The following is a 23,231-nucleotide window of genomic DNA, read 5'->3' as shown; positions in this document are numbered from 1 at the left end:
TGTTATGGTTCCCAGTAGTTTGTAGAACTGGTAAAACAGACCTCTGGCTGGCCCTGCCCCTCTCCGCTCGCTTCTCTGCTCCCTGCCCAGCCAGTCCCTATTGCACATGCGCAACATCGTGCGTATGCGCGACATACTTGCAGCCTGCTTTTGCCCGCCAGGCCAGCCATTGTTGCCTCCCTTTCTCTGAGGCAGAGAATTGGTTGGGAATTGGTTTAATCGTGTTTCTCTCTGCTGCCCAGGATCTGTTTCTTAAGGGAGGCTGATTTGCAAAGTTTTTTCTCTGCCAGGAGAGGCTCTCCCAGCAAGAGCAGGTGAGAGAAGCAGCCCAGAGCTGACACAAGCCTCTCCACTGATCTGCCTGCTCACCTGGTAAGGCTGCAAGTCATGTTAGCCCTTCCCCCACTGTCCCTGGGGCTCTTTGTATGATGGCACTTTGTAATGGGACCACGTTAAGTGTGAGCACCCATTGCCCCAGCCCTCTGAAAGCATCTCCCAGTGTAGTGGTGACAGCTGGGGTGGAGGGATGCTCAAGGTCCTGTTGCAGTTGCACACCACCCCCTCCTCCCCCTTCCTTTTCTCGCCACCTGCTGCTGACTGGAGCTGTTCATCCCAGACCACAGTGTGTGTGTGTGTTTGTGTGTGTGTGAATGAGAGAGAGGGGGAGGGGGGGGGGAAAGAGGAGGGAGAGAGAAAAAAAGAGGGAAAGAGAGGGAAAGAGGGGGAGAGAGAGAGAGAGAGAGAGAGAGAAAGAAAGAAAGAAAGAAAGAAAGAAAGAAAGAAAGAAAGAAAGAAAGAAAGAAAGAAAGAAAGGGGAACAGGGGGAGAGAGAAAGAGAAAGAGGGGAAGAGAGAAAGAGAGGGGGGAGAGGGAAAGGGGAAGAGAGAGAGGGGGGAAAGAGAGGAGGGAGAGAGAGAGTGAAAAAGAGGAACAGAGGGAAAGAGAGAGAGGAAGAGAGAGGGGGCCCTAGGCCCCTACCCTGCCCTCCCTGTAGCTCCCCAGGCCTTGCCCTGCCCTCCTTGTAGCTCCCTGGGCCTCACCCTGCCCTCCCTGTAGCTCCCCGTAGCTCCCCAGGCCTCGCCCTGCCCTCCCCATAGCTGCCCGGCACTCGCCCTGCCCTCCCTGTAGTTCCCTGGGCTTCATCCTGCCCTCCCCATAGCTCCCCAGGGCCTCACCCTGCCCTCCCTGTAGCTCCCCAGGCCACACCCTGCCCTCCATGTAGCTCCCGTAGCTCCCCAGGTCTTGCCCTGCCCTCCCTGTAGCTCCCCAGGCCTTGACCTGCTCTCCCCATAGCTCCCCATAACTCCCCAGGCCTCACCCTGCCCTCCTTGTAGCTTCCTGGGACTTGCCCTGCCCTCCTCATAGCTACCTGGCCTCTCCCTGCCTTCCCCGTAGTTCCCCAGGCCTCACCCTGCTCTCCCCATAGCTCCCCAGGCCTTGCCCTACCCTCCCCTTAGCAGCCTGGGCCTCGCCCTGCCCTCCTTGTAGATGCCCAGGCCTCACCCTGCCCTCCCCATAGCTCCCCGGGCCACGCCCTACCCTCATTGTAGCTGCCCAGGCCTTTCCCTGCCCTCCCCATAGCTCGCTGGGCCTCCCCCGGCCCTCTCCGGGGTTCCCCAGGCCTTGGAAACTGGCAAAGAACCTAGAAAACCTCAGTCACAAGACTGTGTGGGATGTTGTAACTGGTCATAAGTGTGTGTGTGTGTGTGTGTGTGTGTGTGTGTGTGTGTGTGTGAGCATCACTGTCAAAACACCAAAAACAGATCAAGTAGCTCTGGGGAGGACAGTCATAAATTAGAACACTTGCTACGCAACTGGCTACTTATATTTGGTTTGCCAGTCACCTGGCTACACCCATCCCAGTCACATGACCACCTAGCCACACCCAGTCAGCAAGCCATGCCCACCCAGTCACATGACCACCAAGCCACACCCACAAATTAGGCCATGCCCACAGAACCAGTTGTTAAGAAATTTGAATCCACCTCTGCCCACTGGGAAATATTTTAAGTTGAAATTAAACCGTTTAAAATATTGAGCCCACCAAACTTGTTTAGGGGAAAGTTTTCGGGAAGTATTTAGGGCTTCGAGGTTTTTGTGATCAGTCCAGACCTCGAATGGCTTTTTTATTCCCTCTAAGAAGTGCCTCCAGGAAAGGAGGGCCCATCGGACAGCAAAGGCTTCCTTTTCCCCTTTCACCCATCTTCGCTCCGTATCTGTCAGTTTTTTAGACAGATATGCACAAGGCAGCAATTGGCTTTGGGGGTTCTTTTGGAGAAGTACAGTGGCCACAGCCACATTGCTGGCATCTGCTTGAACAATAAATGGCTTGTCTGGATGTTGCAGAATAGGCTCTTCCACGAAGAGTTGTTTTAATTTCTTGAATGTTTTTTGACAATCCATTGTCCAAGCTAGTGGCTGAGTGGGTTTTGGCTTCGTGGGAGAGGGCCCAGATTTAGCAATTCTGTCAGAGGAAGGGCTACTTCACAAAGGCTGGAATAAATTGTCTGTAAAAGTTGGCAAACCCTAGGAAGCCTTGGAGCCATTTGCAAGTATGTGGGGCTTACCAATCCAGCACAGCTCTCACTTTCCCCGGATCCATGTCAATTCCCTCATTTGACACTTGGTAGCCCAGGTAGTCTATGGAGGTCTTATGGAACTTGCATTTTGAGAACTTCACATAGCGTTTTGAGGCTAGGAGTTTTTTCAGAACTTGCTGCACCAGTTTGACATATTTCTTTAGCATCTCGCTGAATGTAAAAATGTAATCTAGATTAACTAGGACTCCATTATATAAATGTTCATGCAGTACTTCAGTGATTAATTGTATAAAGACTGTGGTAGCTCCTTGGAGCCCATGACTCGGAATTGGAAACTTCCTAATGGACAGTTAAAAGCTGTTTTCTATTTGTCTCCCTCCCGAATGCGCACTCTGTAATAAGCTTCCCATGGGTCCAGCTTACTAAATATTTTGCCTTTCAATAGGCGATTCAATAAGTCTTTCATGAGGGAGAGTGGGTAGATGTTTTGCACACACACAGTGTTTCTTCCACAAAAATCAATGCACAGCCTCAATCCACCCCCCCAATCTTTCTTTTCCTTAAACAGTACTGAAGCAACTACTTTGGATTTTGAGGGCTTGATGAAGTCTCAGACTAGGTTGGTGTCCATGTACTTTCTCAGCTCAGTCATTTCTGCAGGTGTAAAGGAGTACATTTTCAGCTTTGGCAACTTGGCTCCTGACTCTATTTCAATGGCACAGTCAGTTTGCCAATGAGGTGGGAGGATATTGCATTCCTCCTCACTAAAAACGCTGGCCAATTCTTTGTACTTTTTAGGGACTGTGGGGTCACCTGGCAATGGCTCTATAGTGATGGTGGCTATTTCTGATGATTGGGGGCTAATTGGAGGCTGGACCCTGTCAGGAGGGATAGGAGGCAGTGGGCCAATGCCTACTATTATCTTCCTGTATCCATCTTCCCATTTGATTGTAGGGGCCCATTTGTCAAGCCAGGCAGTTCCAATATGACAGATTTTGTCATTTGGGGGGCTACAATAAACAATATGAGTTCTCTGTGCTTCCCCTTTTCAAACCTGACAAGTTACTTGTCTATTACCACTTCTAATTCCCCCTGCACCTCAGTCTCTGGTATTATTATTATGACTTTTTCTGCAAAAGGACAGATGACTCCACTCACTCTTGGGTCATTTTCTCCACTGGCAATTCCCAGAGGAGTTTCTTTGACTGGAAGTTCCTCACCTTCATCTGTGGAAAGGGGAACCTCTACGGCTTGCTGGGCAAATCTGCTTGCATCTGGTGGCTTTCTTGGGGTTCTTCTTCCTCTGGTCGCCGCAGTTGACCGAGGTTGTGGGATGGGTGCAGAGGCCAGGCATTTGAAAGTTCTATGACCCAAGTGACCACAGTGGTAGCATTTGATGATACCAATTTGCTGAGCAGGTGGCAGTTCAGGAGATTTTGCAGGGTTTCACCAGCCCAGGGGTCTTCTCACTTGTTTCTCTGGTGGAGTCTTTTGGTGTGGATTGATCTCCTGGTCCATTGCTTCCCCCCCAAATATTATTGATTAAATTATTAAAACATTGGACATGGTGTGATCGTCTGGCATTCATTTTTGCCATATATATATATTATAATAGATGATAAATATCTTATATACATTTATACAATTAACTTATCTCCATAGTCTTATCTGTCTTATTCCTTTGTGCTTATTTGCATAACCTCAATTATCTACTCTGCAAATCCTATTCATTGTTTACACTGGGTCCCTCCTTTCTATTCCTACCATTGGTAAAATTTATTCCATATCTTATAATATTCTGTCTCATCTTTGTTTTTCAATTCCAGAATCAGTCTGTCCATTTCAGCACACATCAATATTTTTGGTCCATTGCTATTGACATGATGTACCAGTCTTGCAGCCTGTTTGGTACTCCTTAAATGCCACACACTTTTCTGACCTCTTGGCCGATGGCTTCTTTAAAATAATGGAAAAGGATTTGATCAGGCCAGTGTCTGAGGTTCCCAGCAACTCTTCTGAACTCCCAGACAAACTCTTTGATGGGAAAATTTCCTTGCTTCATCATCTTTACAGTATCTTCATTCTCATTCCTGTGGTCCATGTCTTCAAATCTGGCCCAGAGCAGCTGGATGAATTTGTTTGCATCATCCAGTTCAGCAGCCCCTTTATCTTGCAGCTGGGCTATCCAATCAGCAGCATCACCTTCATTCATTCCTTTTGCAATTGTTGATATCAGGTCATTGTCTGACTGGTACTGGTCCCCATACTGGTTGATGTATGCCCAAACTTGATTGAGGAAACATGCCAGTTTTCCTGAGGTTCCATCAAAGTTTACCCTGAATCTGGGTGGCTACACAGCTACAAGAGGGGCTGGCTGCCCAGCTGGAGGTGCTGCTAAGAGCAGCTGGTGGCAGGGCAGGGACCTGTTGCTGTGCCGCAATGGGCTGCAGGACTGGTGCTGGCTGCTGGGCTGGTGCTGGCTGCTGGGCCAGATCTGGTCACAGGATAGGAACCAGTGGTAATCCTGGGGCTGGCGTCCATTGGTATTGCACCCACCTCTGGCCAGGATAGAAGCCCCATCCAGGAGGGATACATTCAGCAGGAGGAAGCATGAAAGCCGGCTGGTGAAGAGGGGTGCTGGTTGCGATAGCATTCTAATTCATTCAGGCTGGGCCGAGCGCATTAGGCCAGTTCTCCCTTTTTCTCTGGCCAAATAGAAGGAAGCCGTCGCTGCAGTATATCCACTTGCCAACTCAGGGTCTGGAAAAGTGAGCGTGGGTTGAATCAGGATCCATTTCAGATGGATGACCTGAGCTCACAGGATACAACTGCCCACCTCGAGATACTCAAACCTCTCTGGGAGACCTGTCAATGACTGGCTCATGAAGGAGGCAGCAGGTTGCATTTCTTGGAGTTGGACCTTGAGTTGACCTCATTCGACTGGTTCCCAGTTTGCACTCAGGTGTCCTCATTTTGGTCACCATCTCAGGACTTGGTTCCTTGGGTTGAGCGCCTTGCCACCATTCTGTTTTGGCTGCTTCAATCACCCAGACCGTTCCTTCCAAGGGTGAAAGAAAAGCCTCGTTGTAGGATGCCGTGTCAATCCCCACTGCTTCTTCCTTGATCATTGCTTTCTCCTTCATCTTTCCTGAGTCTTCATGCCACCGATAGGCAAGTTGGCTATTGGGACTTAGGACCCTGGACAGTCCCCGGTTCACAGGGAACTGGTTGAAGTTTAATGTCAGCATTCCAGTGAAACTCCCCATTCTCATTCAGCACTCAGAAACAAAGTCCATCCAAGTAAGAATTTATTAAGGAAGTCATATTGGCACATCTGGGAAATCTGAAAGTTCTGGGTTTTCCCTTCCCAAATGAAATTCAAAATCCATCCCCTGTACCCACCAGTCCATCACATGGTCCAATCAATCATCGTCCCAGGTGCAACATGTCCTTGACTTTATAAGAATAATGTTGTTGAGTCTAATCTTCCACCTCTCAAAGAAATCTCATCTCCCAAATTCCCAGGCACTAAATGTGGTAGCCTAGAAGCTTCTAAGTAAAATATGGCTTCCAAGGCTGACACCCCTCCACCCAGGATCTCCTTAAATCCTATTCTCCGGGTAAGCCTTGTGAAGAGAGGCAAGGCACCCTCTTCCCAAGTAGTCAAGTCTCTCTGCTCTGAATCCATCTCCTCTTTATTCTCTACACTTGTAGATCAGGCAGGGGAGGCAGTTGCTCCTGTCCAGAGCTCCAATGGTCCTCTGTTCCACTGCCTGATCTTTCCTTCTTCTCCCCCCTTACTCGATCATCCTGTGCCCTTTCTTCCTCTCTGGTGACCCTTTTGAGGGAACTGGGACTGCCTCATCCTGCTCTTCCAGTCATTCCTCCTGGGCCAGAGAAGCTGCACCTTCTTCCTCCATTGGCTCCAGTTCCATCTCCTCCTTGGAACCTGGCTTCAATGAGGCCATGACACATTCATTCCATGAATATTTCATCCAAATTCTCTAAAATAATTTCTAAAACACTTCAATTCTTTTGGACATGCTTCCAAATCATGCCCATTACTAACATTTGCAATCATGTGGCTCCCTAATATTTTTTTTCAGTGAAATAGAAAAGTAATTCACTTCAGTGGAAACACCGCTTTCAGCTGCAATAAATAGAATCATGAACTCCAGACTGTCCAGAATATGCACAAATCTATCATACTGGAATAATGCAATAACCAATATTAAATTTTGATGTCTTGTTTTGTGCTTTAAAATATGATTGGCTTTAGTTTGAATGATATTTTTCTGTGAGGCTTTCCAAATTTTCTATAGCCATGATAGTGAATTATGCAGTAGTATAGTTTGATGGAGTCAATCAAAATAGTCAGTATTTTTCTTACCTCATGTAGTGTCTGGCTTTCCCCCCCCAGAGTCTCATAGACATGCTTCTTCTTTGGTAGATGACAGATCTCAGCTTCATCTTTATTGCTCTGATTCTCTGCTTCTGTCCTGAAATTCATAGTTTCAGATGATGGTCAAAGAATGAAAAACGTGCTTTCTTTCTAATTTAGTAAACCATATTATTCTGGAAGTTTGGGCAAACTGTTTCGATCAGCATTGGTCCAACAACAACAAAGCCTGGCAAGTGTGGTTGTTCTAAGTTTTAATGGAAATAAAATATTTGTGAACTCTGTGTGATTTCATAGGATAAGTAGGGCATGGTTAGTATGCCTCTCTTCTCTCTCCTGCATTGCCTGTATACAAGGCTGCCTCTCCTTTGCCACTGCCATTGCCACAGTTCCACTACCCATATGCAACCATTCTGCCCACCCCCTTATCTTGCTGCTTTGCTTCTGCTCAGCCATTGCCTCCATAGATGTATCACCCTGTGTATGTGTTCCTTACTGTGATTATTTAAGCAGTAAAAAATTGTCTTCAAGCATGGGCTACCCCAGTGATCAGCCTGGCTTCAGATTTTCCTAGGATCTTCCCTTCTCTCCCCCACCTCCTCTCAGTTGCTGTTGTTGATGTCCACATAATCTATAGCCAAGGAATCCCATTGCAAAGGAAATAACTATGAGGAGTATCAGGAGAATTCTGGACATATCCTCTATAGAATTTATGTTTGTCAGTCAGACAACAGGTGAGGTAACAATCAATAAATCTTGTCAGAAAATGACAGAAGGTGGCTGTGATTCACCCAATGCTATTTGGTACTGCCTGTAACCTGTAACTCAAGCTAAAAAGGAGAAATAATGTCAGGAATTCTTATCAATTTTACCTGACTCTTACGTCTCTGGTTGGTGTTCTTATGGGGATGTCTGTGAGATGGGAGGCAATTTTGCAGGTTACTGAGACAAGGAGGAATACACTGGTAGAGGCAACAGAATAGGATTCCCAGTATGGTTATGGTGATTGCTCCAAGAAGGAGGGATTTTCAGTCAATGAAGATCTGGCAGCTAGAACAGATGTCATGTAAGTTGAAAGGAAATTTATCATGTCCGATGTTTTGTGCCAATTATTTTAGATGTTTGATGTCACTTTCTATGAGCTGTGAGGTTTTGGTCAGGTTCGCGTGCTCACCAAACTGGTTGTTACACCAGTTGAATCCCATGACTGAAGATGAGGGGATAGACAGGGCATGCATCAAATTTGCAGATGACACCAAGCTGGGGAGAATAGCCAACACTTTAAAATTAGGCTTAAGACACAGAAGAATCTCTGCAGACTTGAACACTGGACCCTATCCAGCAAAATGCAATTCAGTCATGAGAAAACTAATATCCTACATTTAGTCAAGAAAAAATAAATGCACCTATATAGAATAGGGGTACTGGCTTAATAGTAGCAACTGTGAGAGAGATCTAGATGTCCTAATGATATGAACCAGCTCTGTGCCACAGCTGCTAAAAAAGATAATGAAGCCCTAGAGGGATAGTGTCAGATCCATATATCTCCCATTCTTCAATGGAAGAAGAAGGAGGAGGGGGATTGATACAAGTAATCCTTTTTGATGTAACCTGAGTATCTTAATTCTTGTATTGAATCTGTATAACCTGCACATAATTTTACAGCTGGGGACTGGAGCCCAGATGCCTAGAAACTTGTCATCTCTTAGAGAGATAGCAAGAGGAGAAGGGGCCATAAAAATCCCAGTTCCAAAAGAAAACTTTCTGGGAAGCTCTTCTCAACTACAGTAAGGGGGTGGGTGGGTGGGAATTAACATGTTGCTTCTTTGTATTGACAAAATCCACACCAGACTAAGGGGAGGGATTCTAACTCCCTTTATCTAAGCTGCATGCCTGGAGGGATATTAGATCCTGCTTTGAATATTGCCTGCCCATCTTCCTTTTTCAATAAATAATTCCTTCTGAAACACCCAGTTTTCAAAAGTTCATTCTTATCATCTGAAGGGGAGAGAGTCTGGTCCTTACATAAAGCAGGGTCTGCAATAGTGGTCAACCCGGAGAGGATTTTTTTTTCTCCTTCCAAAATTTCACTCTACCAAAGGGATCCTACAAAAATGTCTGAACGTAGCAATGAGCAAGGGGAAGCTGAATGCTGGGGAGAAACTTTGACCCAGCCAGACACTGGCTTTGTGTGCCCCTTCAAAGACATCGAAGCTGCCTGCAAAAATTCCATGAACCCCAATAGGCATAGGAAAGAGAGACAGCTGGGATGGAAGAACCATGGGAGTAACCCTCACCCATAGTAACCATAAACCCAGGTGGAAAATGGAGCTGGAAGTCCTTTCTCATCAGGTAGAATGGATCGAGGAACCGCTGGCAGATGACTGACTGAAATGGTACATAAATTGCCTTGTGAGGGAAGCCCTGGAGGACCTCAATGTGCGGAATGAACCAGATCGCCAACAAAGGAGAGTGAGTGAACAAGAAATTGAGTTAACCTGAGCCATCACCCCTGATCCAGCTGAGACTGATCAAAGGATGGACCAAGCCGGAGGACCAGCAGTCATGCCAGGTATCTGACCCATTGCCATTCTAGAGCAGGGGATTAACACCAGCCAACCCAGGGACCTATAACTGCAGAGAAAGGTCCCGCCCTTGGTGGGTGAAATTCGATGGGGATCCCCAGAAATTGGGATTCTTCCTGGCACAAGTCCTCACCTATATGCAAGAATACTGTCAGCCTTCAAGATTTTCTCCCTTTGCTTTGCATCTTTCGGCTGTCATAAGTAATGGAGGGAGGAGGGGGGATATGGTTATGGGAAGTGAGCTGGAGGTGTTACAAAACAGAACTGTATAAGTTGAGGGGGAAGATTCTTGCTTAGGTTTCTATCCTATGCTATGCGCAACTGCAACTCTTTATCAAAATATGTCAAGGCCTCATCACCACCTGGAGATGCCCACATGATGATATACACAACTTTTAATTGGATGAGCCAATTGAACTATTGGGGGTGGGAATGTTGCAATCACTTTGTATATGTGATTTACGCGCCCATTTTCTCAGATTCAGAATTCTTTTGTTGCTACCACTTGATTTCCAGTAAAAGATATCTTTTCTGTAATTAATGGAGTCTAAGTATTTCTTCTTGGATTTTGAGTGGAGCACCAACTGACATTATTCTGAATCTCACTTTACCAGCCCACCCAGAGAATTAATAAATTTTCTTCCAAGGGGGTCTGAACACAATGTCAAATCCAGCCAGTGACCAACAAGACCTGGGAGCGACTGGAGGACAAGATTCCCTGCTGTTAGAGGTGGCAGGGGAAGCAGACTTGTTAGCAGAATTAAGTCTTGGTGAAAAACCAGCTGTAAAACCCAAATGGTTCCTGGGAGTCGGCTGGAAGGATCCTGAGGAAAAGCCTCCTCCAGGAGTGACCACTACCCATCAGCGTGGAAGAGAAGAGCAATGGCAAGAGAAGGAAAGGAAGAATTTTTTACTAACTCAAGCCATGCATCTTCTAAATGAAACTATCGGAGAACCTCAAACTGATCAAAGGTATGAGGGAGAGGAGGGGGAGGCAGCCCCAGCCAGAAGAATCAGAGCAGCCACCCCCATAAATCAACCTGGACTGGCACAACAGGCAGCAACAGCCCAGGGGCCCCCGGTGGGGGGAGTAATTGCCAGAAGACATAGAACTCCAAAGGTGCCTCTGTTGGAAGTAAAATATGGAGGGGGGGATCCCAAGGAGTTAGGATTCTTCCTGGCACAAGTCTGGAGCCATATGGAGAAATATGGAGAGAATTTTTCCTCAGAAGCAGCCAAAGTTACATGTGTTACAAGGGCTCTGGAGGGAACAGCTGCAAAGTGGATGGTGACTTTGCATAATGATAATGCCCCTCAGCTGATGAATTATGACCTATTCATGACTGCGCTGCAGGCCAGGTTTGAAGACCCACTTGCTGAACATAAGGCCAGAATTAGGATGAAGACCATAAATCAGGGGCGGAGATCAGTGGCCAAGTACACCCAGGAATTTAGAGAGCTGGCGTGTCATATTCAAGGCTGGTCCCAGGGAGCCCTGATAGAAGCTTTTAAAGATGGATTGAGTGAAGATGTATATCAAAGCTGTATTGCCAGAAGAGACCCCAGTGAGCTGCAGATGTGGTATGTGCTGGCAGCAAAGGTGGAAATTGATCTGACCCGAAACAGACGCGGGGGGGGGGCTTGGTTGGAGCAAGTCCTCCCCCACCAGCCCTCAAGAAGCCTTAAAACCTCAAAAGGGAGGAATGGCGGCAAAACCCAAGACCACTGCATGCTTCCGATGTGGGAAGGAAGGTCACCGGGCTGCAGACTGCCGTGCCAAGCTAGAGCCAAAGGGGGTGCCAGGAGGAGGAAGAAAACCTGAAACCCCCCGCAGAAAAGCCTCACGAAACGGCACTTAAAGCGGAGGAAGTTATAGAGATCGCCCCTCTGAAAGGAGAGGAGCTGGGAATTCCAACCTCTTCTGAAGAGAATGAATCCGAATCGGAAGACGACTCACTGGTAAGTCCAAACAAGGGCCCTATGACCATTCCAGTGAGATTAAGGGTACCCACATTGGGAGCCAAAGGGGAAATATTGGTCTTGTTAGACTCTGGGTGCACAAGGTGCGTAATCAGCTCAGAGGTAGTAGAGAAAATGGGCTTAAGGCTAAAGACTTTAAAAACGCCCATAGCCTTTTGCCAACTGGATGGATCGGTAGCTGGGGGTGGCCCTGCACATTTCATAATGGAACTAGTAGAAATGATGATGGGGAAGCATAGAGACTTTGTGTTTTATTGTGGCTCCTTGGATGGAGTGTCCCCTAATACTGGGTTTGCCCTGGCTCCGGAAATGGAACCCCCACATCAATTGGAGGAGGGGATCATTGCGCATACGTACTGACCAACCCCCAGAAGGGGAGGGGCAACCTCAACCGAAACCCAAGAATCCCACTGAGCTGGCCTCCACTGGCACCGAGAATCTGAAGGGGGAGGAGAAAATTCCAGAGGAATATTGAGATTTAAAGGAGGTATTCAGTGAAAAGGCCTCGGACGAGCTCCCCCCCCCCATTGTTCAACAGATTGCAGCATTGAAATTTTGCCAGGAGTGAAACTCCCAAAACCAAAACTGTACTCGATGACACCATGGGAGTTAGAAGAGCTGCGGTCATTTATTGATAAAAATTTGGAATGTGGTTTCATCCAACCTGCTAGACCCTGAGTAGCAGCCCCAGTATTGTTCTGTGAGAAGAAAGATGGCTCTCTGTGTTTATGCATGGACTATAGAAACCTCAACGCTATTGGAGAACGTGTACCCCCTCCCCTTGAAGGATATGTTGGCCCACTTGGCCAAAGGGAAAATTTTTACGAAACTCGACCTGAGAGAAGCATACTACTGAGTTCAAATTAAGGAAGGGGATGAATGGAAAACTGCTTTTAACTGCCCAATGGGCTGTTTCCAATTCAACATTCTTCCATTTGGCCTACAGGGGTCCCCTGCAGTATTCATGCAAATGATCAATCAGGTATTGCATGAACATTTATACAAAGGGGTGTTGGTTTATCTTGATGATATTCTTATCTAAATGGAGACTCGTGATGAACATGTGAAACTAGTGCGGTCAGTTCTGGAAAAACTTTGAGCTGCTGAGCTGTATGCAAAGTTGTCCAAGTGTGAATTCCACCAGGAAAAAAAAAATGACTATTTAGGCTATTGCATATCACATGATGGCATAGAAATGGATCCAGAGAAAGTTCGTTCCAGTTTAGAATGGGCCCGTCCCTGCACCAGGAAACAACTTCAAAGTTTCTTGGGATTTGCTAATTTTTACCGGCAATTTATCCTTGCTTTTGCGAAGATTGCAATGCCTATCACAAATCTCCTAAAAACCAAAGTGGAGGTGAAACTGAAGCCTAGTAAACCACTGGAGTGGTCCATGGAGTATCAAGCCGCTTTTGAGAAGCTGAAACAACTGTTTGCTGCTGAACCAGTGCTCAAGCACTCGGACATGGATGCTCCTTTTGTAATCCAAGCCAATGTAAGTGATGTAGCAGTCAGAGCGATGTTACTACAAGCAAACGAGATGGGGACTCTGCAACCATGTGCATATACTTTCCATAAACTAACTGAAACTGAAAAAAGATGGGCCATCTGGGAAAAAGAAGCTTTTGCAGTTTGCTGGGCTCTGTTAACCTAGAGGCATTTCTTTGAAGGAGCAAAACACCCATTTGAGGTGTGGACAGATCATAAAAAATTGGAGGCTTTGAAAATGCCTCGGAAGCTGTCTCCCAAGCAAGTTCACTGGGCACAGTACTTTAAGCGCTTTAATTTTTCATTGAAGTACATTCCAGGGGGGAAGAACTTCATGGTGGATGCTTTATCTAGATTACTTCAATATAATAGTGCTCGCCAAGAAGTGGTATGGCCTATTGTCCCAACCAAATAGTTGGCAGCTCCAGTGGTTACCAGAGCCCAGAAAAAGAAGGAAGTTGGTTTATCAAATGATTTAACTGCACAATTAAAAGAAGCTCTAAAACCTGATGATTGGTTCCTTGCTCACTCAAATAACTGTACAGTTAGAGATGGATTGGCATGGGTGGGGGGCAAATTATATGTGCCAGTAAAGCTGAGAAACCAAATATTACAGCAAGCTTATGACTCTAAAGCTGCTGGACATTTTGGATTTGTGAAGACCTTACACTTGGTTAAAAGGCAATTTTGTTGGCCTACCTTGAAAAAGGACATTGAGACTTATGTGGCTTGCTGTCCTATCTGTGCCTCAGCCAAATGGTCTCCTGGTAAACCAGCAGGCTTACTACAAAATGTGGCTAGACCAACTGCTCCATGGAAGAAAATCTCTATGGATTTTATAGTGGAATTACCTGAAAGTGGGGGAAATTCAGTTATTTGGACAGTAACGGATTTGTTTTCCAAACAGGTACATTTCATACCTTGTCTGAAAATCCCATCTGCGAAAATGTTGGCTAAACTGTTTATTTTAACATATCTACAGGTTACATAGGGTTCCTGAATGCATAATCTCAGATAGGGATGTCCAGTTTACCTCAAACTTTTGGAAGGAGTTCCTGAAGTTATTGGGCTCCGCCCAGGGCTTAAGCTCTGCCCACCACCCACAAACCAATGGGGCTTGTGAGAGAACTAACTCGGTATTGGAACAGTATCCTCAATGTTATATAAATTATCAGCAAGATGATTGGGCTGACCTATTGCCATTTGCTGAGGTGGCATATAGCAATTCGGTTCATAATAATACTGGGTTTACTCCATTTAAAGTGGCTTCGGGACAAGACTTTGCTCATACAAGCTCATACCTGAACTTCCACAGGAGAAACCTAACATTCAGTCATTAGGTGAATGGATAACACAGCTCCAGCTTACCTGGCCAGTTACCCATAAAGCATTAGATGATGCTCATCAAGCCCATAAAAAATTTGCAGATAAAAAGAGAAACCCACAAAAACCATATCAAGTGGGTGACAAGGTCTTTTTATCCACTAGATATTTGCAGACCACACAAAAGTCAAAAAGCTTGGACCTAAGTATGTTGGACCTTTCTCAATTGAACGAATTGTGAACCCTGTAGCAGTCCAACTGAAATTACCTAAAACCCTCTGATGGATCCACCCTGTTTTCCATGTTAGTTTATTAAAACCTGAACATACCTCCGACTTGAGACCAACTCAGGCCAATCCCGCCGTGCCATTGCTAATTGAAGGTGAACAACATTTTGAAGTTAAAGAAATTTTGGATTCTCAAAAACAAAGGGGTTGACTCCAATATTTGATTGTTTGAAAACATTTTCCTCCTTCCCAGTCTGAATGGGTGAATGAGAAGGATGTTAGAGCTCCTAACCTTATCAATGCATTTCATACTAATTATCCTGATAAACCCTAAAAAATAGTATTATGGTGTTACATGTATATTTTCTGTTACCTTCTATTTTTATCTTTTATAGGTCTAATGCCTCTTTTGCAGGAGGGCCGAATGCCAGCCTTTAAGATTTTCTCCCTTTGCTTTGCATCTTTCGGCTGTCATAAGTAATGTGGGGAGGAGGGGGGATATGGTTATGGGAAGTGATGATATACATGATGATATACACAACTTTTAATTGGATGAGCCAATTGAACTATTGGGGGTGGGAACATTGCCATCACTTTGTATATGTGATTTATGTGCCCATTTTCTCAGATTCAGAATTCTTTTGTTGCTACCACTTGATTTCCAGTAAAAGATATCTTTTCTCTAATTAATGGAGTCTAAGTATTTCTTTCTTGGATTTTGAATGGAGCACCAGCTGACAAATACAGGCAGAACTTCCAAATGCAGGGGGCCAGAGTGCAAGTTGTCACCCTAGGCCTAGAAGGGGCAGCCACCAGATGGATGGTAACCCTCCACAACATTGATGCCCCAGAGCTGAGGAACCTTGATCAATTCATGACAGTCCTACGCCACTGCTTCAAAGACCCCCTCACTGATCAAAAAGCCTATGACTGCATTAGGGTCATAAAGCAAGGCCGTTGCCTTGTAGCCAAATGCACCAAAGAATTTTGTGACCTGGCCGGCCAAGTCGATTGGCCAGAAGATATTCTAGTCTGCTGGTTGAAAGATGGACTCAATGATGACCTGTACACTGCCTGCCTGGCCCTTGGGGCCCCTAGCTTTCTGCATGAATGGTACTTGATAGCAGAGGAGGCAGAGATAGACATGGCCCATAACCAGTACCACAGTGGCAGGGTTTGGAGAAAATCCCCACCCCAGGGGAAGCGGGAGTTTTTCAAACCCCAAATCACCATGACTCCAAGACCATCTGGCTGTTTTAAGTGTGGAAAGGAGGGGCACCATGCAGCGGAGTGCTGTTCAAAAACCCCTGCCAGAAAGCCAGACCATCCATTAGGAGAGAAACCTGGAAAACCCAAACCCCAAGGAAAAGAAACCTCCCTGAGAAGCCATGAGGTTTTGGTCCCCCCCAAACCCAGAGGAAGAATCTCCAATGCCCCGAGGAGAGACCTGAGCCAGTTTGAAAGTGATCTGGAAGATGACCCACTGGTAAGTGACCCAATTGAACCACTCACTCTACCCCTAAGACTGTTTGTCCCCAACCAAAGGAAGGGGGAGGAAGTAGCAGCATTACTGGATTTGGGATGCACCCAGTGCCTAGTCAATCCCACCCTAGTAGGGAAATTGGGAATCCACCTAAGGAGAATGGAAAACTCCATCACTTTTTGCCAATTAGATAGGACTATATCTGGGGGAGGCACCCAGTTTTGCAAATATCCCGGAGGGGAAGGAAAGAAAAGAGAACTGAGAACCAGTCATGGCTGGCCAGCCTGCTGAATCCATTAACATCCCCAAAGAATACCCGGATTTGGTTGAAGTATTTAGCGAGGAGGCTTCTGATGAACTCCAGCCTCATTGCGTCACAGACCGTGCTATTGAAATCCTGCTGGGGGCTAAACTTCCAAAATTGAAAATGTACTAAATGCTCAGAACTCAGAGCATTTATTGATAAAAATTTAAAACAGGGTTTTATTGAACCTACCCAGCCGAAAATAACAGCCCCAGTATTATTCTGTGAAAAGAAAGATGGCACCCTATGCCTCTGCATTGATTTCCATAATTTAAATACGATGTTTCTCAGAAAACACGATCCACCCCAATAATAAGCCAATCTGAAGTTTTTTGAGGGAGGCCTAATATTACCCCACCCTGAAAATAAGCCCGGGGGATGGGCATAGCCTTCACAAGTGGTGGCACAAGCACGGGGAGGGGGGCACCTGTTTGGCTGCAGAGAGGGGCAAATGTCATTCAATGCTGAAGCAGAGGCATTCTGAACCTTCAGTGTATCCCAGGATTGCAATACTAAAGGTTCAGAATGGAGCCTTCAGCGTGGCAACCCTGGGAAATGCTGAAGACTTGGAGTGGAGCCATTTTCATGAAAGGCAGGAAAATTCCCCTCCCCATTTTCCAGCCTTTCATCAAAACAGCTCCACTCCGAGTCTTCAGTGTCTCCTGGGGTTGCCACACTGAAGGCTCCATTCATTCTATTATCCATTCCTCTTGGAGCAGGACCCTGCAAGGCTTGTTGTGGCATAGTACTCATTAAAGGCAGCACCTCCATGAGCTTCATCACACCGGTGCAGCTGGCATCCTGCTGTGAGTGGCTACACCAGTGTATCCAAATTTGAAGCAGTGCTGACATTTGCACACGCAATGGCACAGCAATCCTTACAGGGTCATGTTAGAAGAGACTGTGCTGATGTGATGAACCTCACAGCAATGCTGCCACTTCCATGCACAACACTACTACAAGCCTTGCAGGGTCCTGGGCAGGGGTGGGATTCTACCAGTTTGCACCTATTTGCTAGAACCGGTTCTTAACATTCTAAGCAGTTTGGAAAACCGGCTGTTAGAAGAAATTACTGGTCTAATCCTGTAAGGAAGGCAGGAAGGAAACATTCTGGTGTTGCTTACAGAAACTGCCTCTTCATTAACCCTTATTACATTCTTGGCAGGACTAGACTTCCTGCCTCTGGAACTTCTCTGGAGGTTTTTTCCCCTCCTTTGTTGGTATTTTGCTTGTGTGGAGTGACCATTCAAAGTTACAATGGCACTGAAAAAAGTGACTTATGACCATTTTTCACACTTACGACTGTTGCAGCATCCCCACAGTCATGACAGGCCAGACGAGGAGATGCGTGCCTCAATGTGAGTGATATTGAGTTGGCCACACCCAGCCAATAACATGACCACCAAGCCATGCCCACCACCTAAGCTACGCCCACAGAACCAGTTGTTAAAAATTTGAGTCCCACCCCTGGTCCTGGGATATGCTGAAGGCTTGGAATGGAGCTGTTTTTGTGAAAGGCAGGAAAATGGGGAGGGAGAGGGAGCTTGAGGAATGGATGACAGGCAGGAAAATTCCTCTCCCCATTTTCCTGCCATTCGCCAAAAAGCCTCCATTCAAACACTGAAGTTTTGGAATGGAGGCTTTTTGGAGAACGGGAGAATAATGGGGAGCAGGCATTTTCCTGCCTGCCATTCTTCCCTCAGTCTGTGCTAAGCTTGAGAAATAGCTCATTTCAGCCCTATAGAAATGGCCTGGTGGAGAGGCAAGGGTGTGCAAGGGGTGTTCCTTTCGGCCACTAAAGAAACAGCCCAGTGGAGAGGCAAGGCATGTGAGGCATTTCTTTCAGTCATTATAGAAGCAGCCCAGTGGCTAGGTGAGGCTCATGGGGGAAAAATTAAGATACCCCTCAAAAAGATGGCCTAGCCATTTTTTTCAGGAGTCTAAAGAAAATAAGGGCCTGTCTTATTTTCTAAGAAACACAGTACCATCAGCATGGAAAATATTTACCCACTCCCCCTCATGAAGGACATGCTAGCTCATCTCTATAAAGGAATTTTTTTTCAAAGTTAGATCTACGAGAGGCATACCATCACATCAGAATAAGGGAAGGGGATGAGTGGAACACCCCACTGGGGATAAGTGGAACACCCCAAGGGAATGAGTGGAACACCTCACTGGGATGCTACCAGTTTAAAGTACTCGCTTTTGGACTACAAGGAGCCCCTGCTGTATTTATGCAACTAATTAATGAGGTTCTCCATGATTTTTTTTGTACAAAGGGGTTCCAGTTTATCTCAATGACATTTTAATCTACACCGAAACAAAAGAAGAGCACATAAGTCAGTCAGTTTATCATAGAAACCTTCTGTTTTAAAATCTTTATCATACCTTGAATGTATTTGCGCATATGAAAACCAATTCATCTTTATACCTTGTTCCTCTAGATTTTGCATAGATTTAAGTTCACCCTTTTCATTCAATATTTCACCATATCTAACTGTTTGTTCCTTTTTGTATATTATAGGATAAGAAAATGCGTCAATAGTCGATAACCAGACTGGAATTTTCAAATAACATTGTCTTTTAATCTTCTCCCAGTTTAACCACAGAGACTCCCGTATATAATGTCTTCTAAAATACCCCTGTGTTTTAGTTCCTTTATACCATAAAAAAAGCATGCCACCCCAACAACAAATCATGTCCTTCTAATGTCAACAATCTAGTATTTCTTAGTGTTATCCATTCCTTAACCCACATCAGATTTGTAGCTTGGTAGTACAACTCCCAATTAGGCAAACCAAATCCTCCTCTAATTCTAGCATCTTGCAAAAATTTTAACTTTATTCTCACTTTCTTACCTTGCCATATATATTTCAACACAATTTTATTTAGATCTTCAAAGTAGTCTTTTCCAAGCCTAATTGGAATTGTTTGAAACAAATATAAAATTCTGGGTAGTATATTCATCTTGATAGTTGAAATTCTCCCTATTAGTGACAGTTGTAAATTTTCCCATTTCGCCAAATCTAGCGCTATCTGCTGTTTAAGTTTGATATAATTATTCTCTTTTAATGTACTACATCTTGCTGTCAAATATATCTCCAAGTACTTAATCTTATTCGTGACCTGAATTTTCAATAGGTCTACCAGTTCTTCCTTTTGTCTTAATAGCATATTCTTTGTCAAGATTTTTGTCTTATCTTTATTTATTTTCAAACCAGCCACCTTTCCATATGTCTCTATCTTTTCTATCAATTTTATGCTGTTTCTAAAGGGTCTTCTAACATGAAAACCAGATCATCTGCAAATGCTTGCAACTTAAATTCTTCCTTTTTGATTTTCAATATTTATTTCTTGAATGTTAGTTATTAATTCTGTTGACATCCATATCATATCTATTCTGGACCATGATAAGTGTCTATTTGAATAGAAGGTGTATTGTTTAGTTTTAGCATTTCTTTCTCTCCTTGTATATTTAAGTTTATTTCATCTACCATTTTAAAACAAGATTTAGGGAGAGTCTTTCTGTTTTGCTTTATTGTTTTCTGTGCTGTATAGTCCAGTTTATTGTCTACAATTCCATTAAAATCTGCCATCATAACTATATTAGCATAGTCCAGTTCAATTATTTTCATGTGTAATTTTTTGTAGAATTCTTCTTGTTTGTCATTCGGAGCATAAATTGCAATCAAGAGTGTTTTCATATTATTGTCCATTATTTCCACCATTAGTATTCTTCCATCATCATTGGTATAGATCAATTTTGCTGGGGTGGTCTCTTTAATATATAAAACCACTCCTCTTTTCTTACATTGTGTCAAGGAAGTAAATATTTTCCCTAATTTTGGCTGTACCAACAATCATTCATATTGTTTTTTAATATGCACTTCTTGTAGACAAATTATATCAAATTTTAATTTCTCTAATTTATGAAAGGTTTTCCTTCTTTTAACGGCTGAGTTAAGTCCATTTATATTAATTGTAATCAATTTTTTCTCTTCCATGGTTATATTTTGTAGTTAGGTTTGACAGCTCTCGTGGATCTTGGTTCACATTGTTCTTTGGCTTCCTCCTTTCCACGTACTGCACCTTCTTCTTTTTCAGTCACCATTTGGCAGTCCTCTTGGAATTCAATTAGTGAGATCTCTTTTTCTGCCTCTTCCTTTTTTCCTCCAAAAAATTCTGTATAAAATAATTCCGCTTTCTCAATTGAGTCAATTCTATGTCTCTGTTCTTGCCATGTGAACATTAAACCTTCTGGAATCAGCCATCTATAATTCACCTCTTTTTAAAGAAGCATTTTAGTCAGGAATCGGAATTCTCTTCTCATCTCTCTCACTCTTCTGGGTATTTGTTTCAAGACCACAATCTCCTTATCTTTATATTTCAATGTTTTCTCTTTTGCCACTTGCAATATTTGCATTTTAATGGCTTTCTTTGTAAATCTAATGTGGACTTCTCTAGGTAGGCTATTTCTCATTGCATATCTTGTGAAAACTCAATAGACCTCGTCTGTTCCATCCATCATCTTCTCTTGAGTTATTTCCAAAGCTTCAGCCAGTATTTCTATCATTATCTCAGCTAAGTTTTGTCCTTTTTCTTCCTCTACGTTTTGAAATCTAAGATAGAACTCTGATCTATCCATCTCCCATCTCAACATACCACTTTTATCTTGTTCAACCACCATTAATCTATTATCAATATCCCCAATCTTCTTGTCTCTTTGTTTATCTTCTTCAATTTTTTGGAATCTCTCATCATACTTCAACATCATTTGTTGGATGTTCTCCACTTTTTCATCGGATTTCCCTGTTCTTTGTTCAATGTTCCCTGTTCTTTGTTCAGTGTTCTCTGTTCTTTGTTCAATGTTCTATGTTCTTTGTTTGATGTTCTCTATTCTCTTTTCCGTATTCTCTGATCTTGCTTGAATATTTTGAATTCCTTGCATAATTACCTGCAGAGTCACTTTTTCTTGCTTTAACATTGTCTGTATTGAACGTTGTCCTCTAGATGGTGGAGAGGAAGAAGTAGAAGTTGAAGAACCAGGAGCTGTAAATTTCCTACTCATTTTAAGCAAGTTGAAATCTTCGGGTTATTCTAAACCTTAATCCAATTGTGAAGTAACCAATTATAGTTCAAAATAAAAAAGTAGAAAAAAGAAGCCCAATAAGAAAAAAGAAAAAAGAAGGGAGGACAAAATTTCTTCAGGTTCTTGTATACCTTAATCCAATCAATAGTTAGATGAAGAAAAAGGCTAAAGCAGAAAAGGGGAAAAAAGGAAAAAGAAAAATTCTTTAGGTTCTTCAACACCTTAATCCAATTGAAAGGTCTCAAATAGAAAAAAGTACATAAGAATAAACCAGAAAGGTAGATGAAAAAAACAAAAATACCAGGAAAGGAAAAAAAAAGGCTTTTAAGGCTTTCCCTTTAAAATAAAAAGCAAATGTAGAAATTGGACTTCCAAAGAGAAAAAGAGAAACAAAGATAACCTCCAACAAAGCCAAAAACCCATATAGTTATTACAATAAATAAATAAATAAATAAAAAGAAAAACAATAAAGCTGGTGAGGAGGGATAGCACAACTTAGAAAAAGTAAAAAGGGCACACTGCACTTTGTTTAATTATTCAAGGCTCTTATTATAGCTCTCTTCTGCAAAAACTTATCACCTTTTTCCCCCCTAAGTTTCAACACCAGACTCCAGCTGTTGATAGAAACCCAGAAGAGCACCTGCAATAATACTCTCCCATGCTCTTCCCTCTATCTTATTATTGAAAAAGAATCTCAGTTCTTTCTTTCTCAGCTTTGTCTGGTCACAGGAAAATAGAATGTTTTCAAGCCTCTAGTTGGCAGTGTTACAAAGTTTCCTTGCTCTCACTTTCCCCCTCCTTTTCCGAGCAGGATATAATAAGAATTAATAAAAAAAGAAAAAGATATTTAAGAAAAATGAAATAACTAAAGGGAGCCTCTAGCCTAAAATATCACAAAATCAAAAGGAGAAGAAAAAAATAGATATAAACGAAAAAACCAGTCCAGTTTCAAAATACAAGATCATATATAGAAGATCCAGCAATGAGGAAAAAAAACATTACTTTGACATTCCTGTTTAAAATTGCTGCTTAATCACTTCTGTCAAAACTTTTACAGATTCTTTCTTTTCATTAGGGTGTCCTTTCAGATCTTAGAATAAAAAAAAGTTCTCACCAAATCGGCACACTCTCTCTTTCTGTTCTCTTCTGTTTTGGAGCTGTCCCAACTTCAGCAGCTTTAATGGCTGCCTCTTTGCCGCTGAAGAAGAGCTTATCCTGGATCTACCAGGAGTTTGCGGTATCCCTGGGATCGACAGGATGCACTCTTCACTTTCACCATCTCTTCGGGATGGTTTAGATCCGATAGGACCATCCAGGAGCAAAGATATCGGCAGCGATCTCAGACCTCCAAGATCGCATGCCCTATCGTCGTGACACCAGCTCCGCCCCTGACTTAGATAAGATTTTGACAGGTACTGATGAAAAGGTGATTAAAAAATTGTATGGATATTTATTAGAAATTAAACTAGAAGAAGAACAAGTTAAAGAAACTATGATTGCTTGGGGGAAGAATTTTGGATATGGGATTGATTTAGAGAAATGGCAAAAATTGTGGTCTCAAAATTATAAAATGACAATGTCAACAGCATATAAAGAAAATTTGTATAAGATGTTTTACAGGTGGCATTTCCCCCCGACAAGAATAGCAAGAATGTTCAAGAATAAATCCGAAAAATGTTGGAAATGTCATCAGACACCTGGCTCATATTATCATAGGTGGTGGACTTGTAAGGATGCTAAAAAATACTGGACTAAAATTCACATGTGGTTGGAAAAAATGACAAAAAAAATACAGACTTGAAACCAGAGATAT

General features: G+C 43.6%; 1 protein-coding gene across 11 annotated transcripts in view; it reads right to left on the bottom strand.

The window, feature by feature from the left end:
• PDE4DIP (phosphodiesterase 4D interacting protein) overlaps positions 1-23,231 on the bottom strand; it is a 353,766-nt gene that overhangs the window by 245,898 nt on the left and 84,637 nt on the right. For 9 of the 11 annotated variants that reach the window (XM_087932026.1, XM_087932029.1, XM_087932027.1 and 6 more), the window contains one exon: positions 6,931-7,039. The exons of the other annotated variants lie outside the window; for them this stretch is intronic. In XM_087932026.1, the coding sequence (XP_087788152.1) occupies positions 6,931-7,039 (109 nt within the window). The remainder of the gene's footprint in view (positions 1-6,930; positions 7,040-23,231) is intronic. 11 annotated transcript variants of the gene reach the window in all.

This window comes from Pseudonaja textilis, chromosome 3 (genome assembly GCF_049901715.1).
Source record: "Pseudonaja textilis isolate UNSWEBS1 chromosome 3, rPseTex1.2, whole genome shotgun sequence".
Taxonomy (NCBI): domain Eukaryota; kingdom Metazoa; phylum Chordata; class Lepidosauria; order Squamata; family Elapidae; genus Pseudonaja; species Pseudonaja textilis.
This window is presented reverse-complemented; position numbering and strand designations above follow the sequence as displayed.